The sequence below is a fragment of the Elephantulus edwardii genome, unplaced genomic scaffold (assembly GCF_000299155.1).
Source record: "Elephantulus edwardii isolate Elephantulus edwardi_28Jun2011 unplaced genomic scaffold, EleEdw1.0 scaffold00027, whole genome shotgun sequence".
In the NCBI taxonomy this organism is placed as follows: domain Eukaryota; kingdom Metazoa; phylum Chordata; class Mammalia; order Macroscelidea; family Macroscelididae; genus Elephantulus; species Elephantulus edwardii.
This window is the reverse complement of record NW_006399777.1, coordinates 2392887-2395445: the sequence shown is the minus strand read 5'-3', so window position 1 is coordinate 2395445 and position 2559 is coordinate 2392887. Positions and strand designations below refer to the sequence as shown.

Genomic DNA, 2559 nt, shown 5'->3' with positions numbered 1-2559 from the left:
TAGATAGATAGATAGATAGATAGATAGATAGATAGATAGATAGATAGATAGATAGATAGATAGATAGATATTGATAGATAGATATTGATAGAGATAGATAGATATCTCCATCCCCCATAAGAGGCAAAGAATAACAACGATAGAATGAACTGGCCTGCTAAAAAAAAATAGTATTTTGGTTAACACGGAAAATAATTTGGTTAGCCCTAAAATTTGGAGACCCTGAACAAGCAGTCTTGTAAGGACAAGTACCGCATAAGACCATTATTGTATAAATAGAAGGAAAACTAGTAAAACATGTACAGGAACTCAAGCGGGGGAGGCCTAAGAGTCAGTAGGGTCGAAACCTCAGGGTTGCAGTTTGCTGGGAGGAGGGAGGAGGAAGGAAATGGGAAGGATCTGGGCAAAAAGACAGGGTAGTAATGGTGAAGGTCCTATGATGATTTATAAAACATAATGCATGAAAATGATTGTATGAAACACAACGTGAATAAAGAATAGTGTGAAACACAATGTATACAAACTTTGAAGCAAATCAATTAAAGAAAAAGCAAGCTTGCAACTGGGAAAGAAGAAAGACAGGTTAAGAGAGTGACTTTATAACACTATTTCTTCTCTAATGATACATACATAGCCCTTTCCTCCAGAGAGTAATAAGAATCAAAGCTTCACTAAAATGATAAAATGCTCAAGGGAGAATTTACATTAAAAGAGAAAAAAAAAAGGTGGTTTATTTGATCGTCCTCTGTGTAAAGGCATGTGTTTGATGACAGGAGTTCGGAGGGCGAGCTCTGGCCGCTTGTCAAGGAGGCACTGGGAGGCAGCGGGGGACCAGGGTTCTGAGCCCTTCGTGCCCGCCTCACTCACCTCCTGGACGTCCCAGTGCTGCCGGCCGACCTCTCCCTCGGTGCAGTTCTGAAGGGTCACCAGCTCGCCGCTGACATCGAAGCATAGGTGCTGAGGGCTGCCAAAGTGGATCTGCTTCCTGCTGATGTGGTGCAGGTGCTGGGAGGGCGAGAACGTCCGTCAGTACAGCTGGAGGAGACCCTCCTGGCCGGGATGACAGGCAGGGGCACAGGACTGCCCGCCCGGGGGCAGCTTCATAGCCCACCAGGGTCGGGAAGACTGTGACGCATGGCCAGGCCCACAGACGGCGTAAGACCAGCCCTCCCTTCCGACTTCCCCACCCAGCCACTCTTGTGTCTTTCTTGATCCTACCACAGAATTGATCATCCTATTGGCCATGTTGTCGGGGGTCCATAATGGATGTTGGGTGATTTGTGAGTGAACCATTGGAATGAAACACGAGAAGCTTCTTAGAAGTTGAACTGATCACTTTCTGGAGAGACCTGGCCTACGACTCTTACTGTTGTATCTACTGACTCTCAGGCATTCCTAGTGCCAAACCAAGGACGAATCCAATCCACGCGCTGCTCCCCAGGGGACGGCTATTCCTTCCGGGTCGTTACAGCCCCTGAAAAGCCGCTGCAGGGCAGCCGGGAGTTGGTTCTGACTCGAGGGCAACTGAGCTGAGCTGCTGAGATTGTGTTCTGGACCTCAGGTCTGTGTGCAAAGGTACTTGGCCTTCAGGCAGCGCGGGCAGCCAGGTGAGATGCCGTGTTCCGACCAAGCCGTCCTGTCTTTGCTTCTGCCAAGGACAGCCTGGAACTCATTTCCGTGGTTCACAGACAGGGCTGGCTTCGAGGGTGTGCACTCTGTCCAGCCTCACTGAACCCAGTGCTGGCAAAGGTTTTATGTTCGTGGTTTAGCTCTTCTCCATTGCTGTCTTTAAATTCGCAGTGGTAGGAGTTGTGCTGCCATCCCAAAGACACGTGGCTTGGATCCACCAGTTACTCTGTGGCAGAAAGGGGGACCATCTCCTCCTGCGTGATTTATTGCCTCGGAAAACCCATGGGATTTGACTAAATGGCACATAACAACAACAACAACATTCCATAATAGGCTCTGTCTCTTCATTTTGCATTAATCCTCCCAAACAATATCAATTATCTGGTTCGAAAATTCCCCACCCACAGTTAGTGCAAACTTAAACCCTAAATGAGAGAAACACTTGTGGTTAAAAATTTTGCTCATAACCAAAATATCGATACACCTGAAGAGATTCGCCCATCCTACTGTGGAGGCTGTCTGCTGACGGTGGAGCTGTGGCAGCTGTTTTGCAGTCATGAGGCAGAAGCTGCCAACATGCTGGAGAAACCGGTCCACGTGACCTGACGTCACTGAATTAATTGCTGAACTGCTTGATTAGAAACCTTAAAACAAGCTGTTGCAGAGCTTGGTTACATAAGAAAATGACAAGGATCTTTAAAAAAATATGCACCAGAATCCTCAGGGAATACTAACTTTATCGAAGGAGCTTTTAAATCTGCTGGTGAAGTAAGATGCGTTCAATAATGTATACTGCACTGAAACAGAGGAGGGAGAAAACTGTTTAAAAAAGATATATAACTAGGTATTTCTGTCATCACAGGAGACTAGAGCGAGGGCTACATTGTGGAGGGGACCTGGGGGAGGGTTTGTAAAACAATGAAAGAATCT

At 46.7% G+C, this 2559-nt stretch overlaps 1 protein-coding gene across 1 annotated transcript in view; it reads right to left on the bottom strand.

Annotated features, from left to right (window-relative positions):
- GALNT15 (UDP-N-acetyl-alpha-D-galactosamine:polypeptide N-acetylgalactosaminyltransferase 15) overlaps window positions 1-2559 on the bottom strand; it is a 29401-nt gene that overhangs the window by 342 nt on the left and 26500 nt on the right. The window contains exon 9 of the mRNA XM_006883333.1: window positions 868-1005. Within this exon, the coding sequence (XP_006883395.1) occupies window positions 868-1005 (138 nt within the window). The remainder of the gene's footprint in view (window positions 1-867; window positions 1006-2559) is intronic.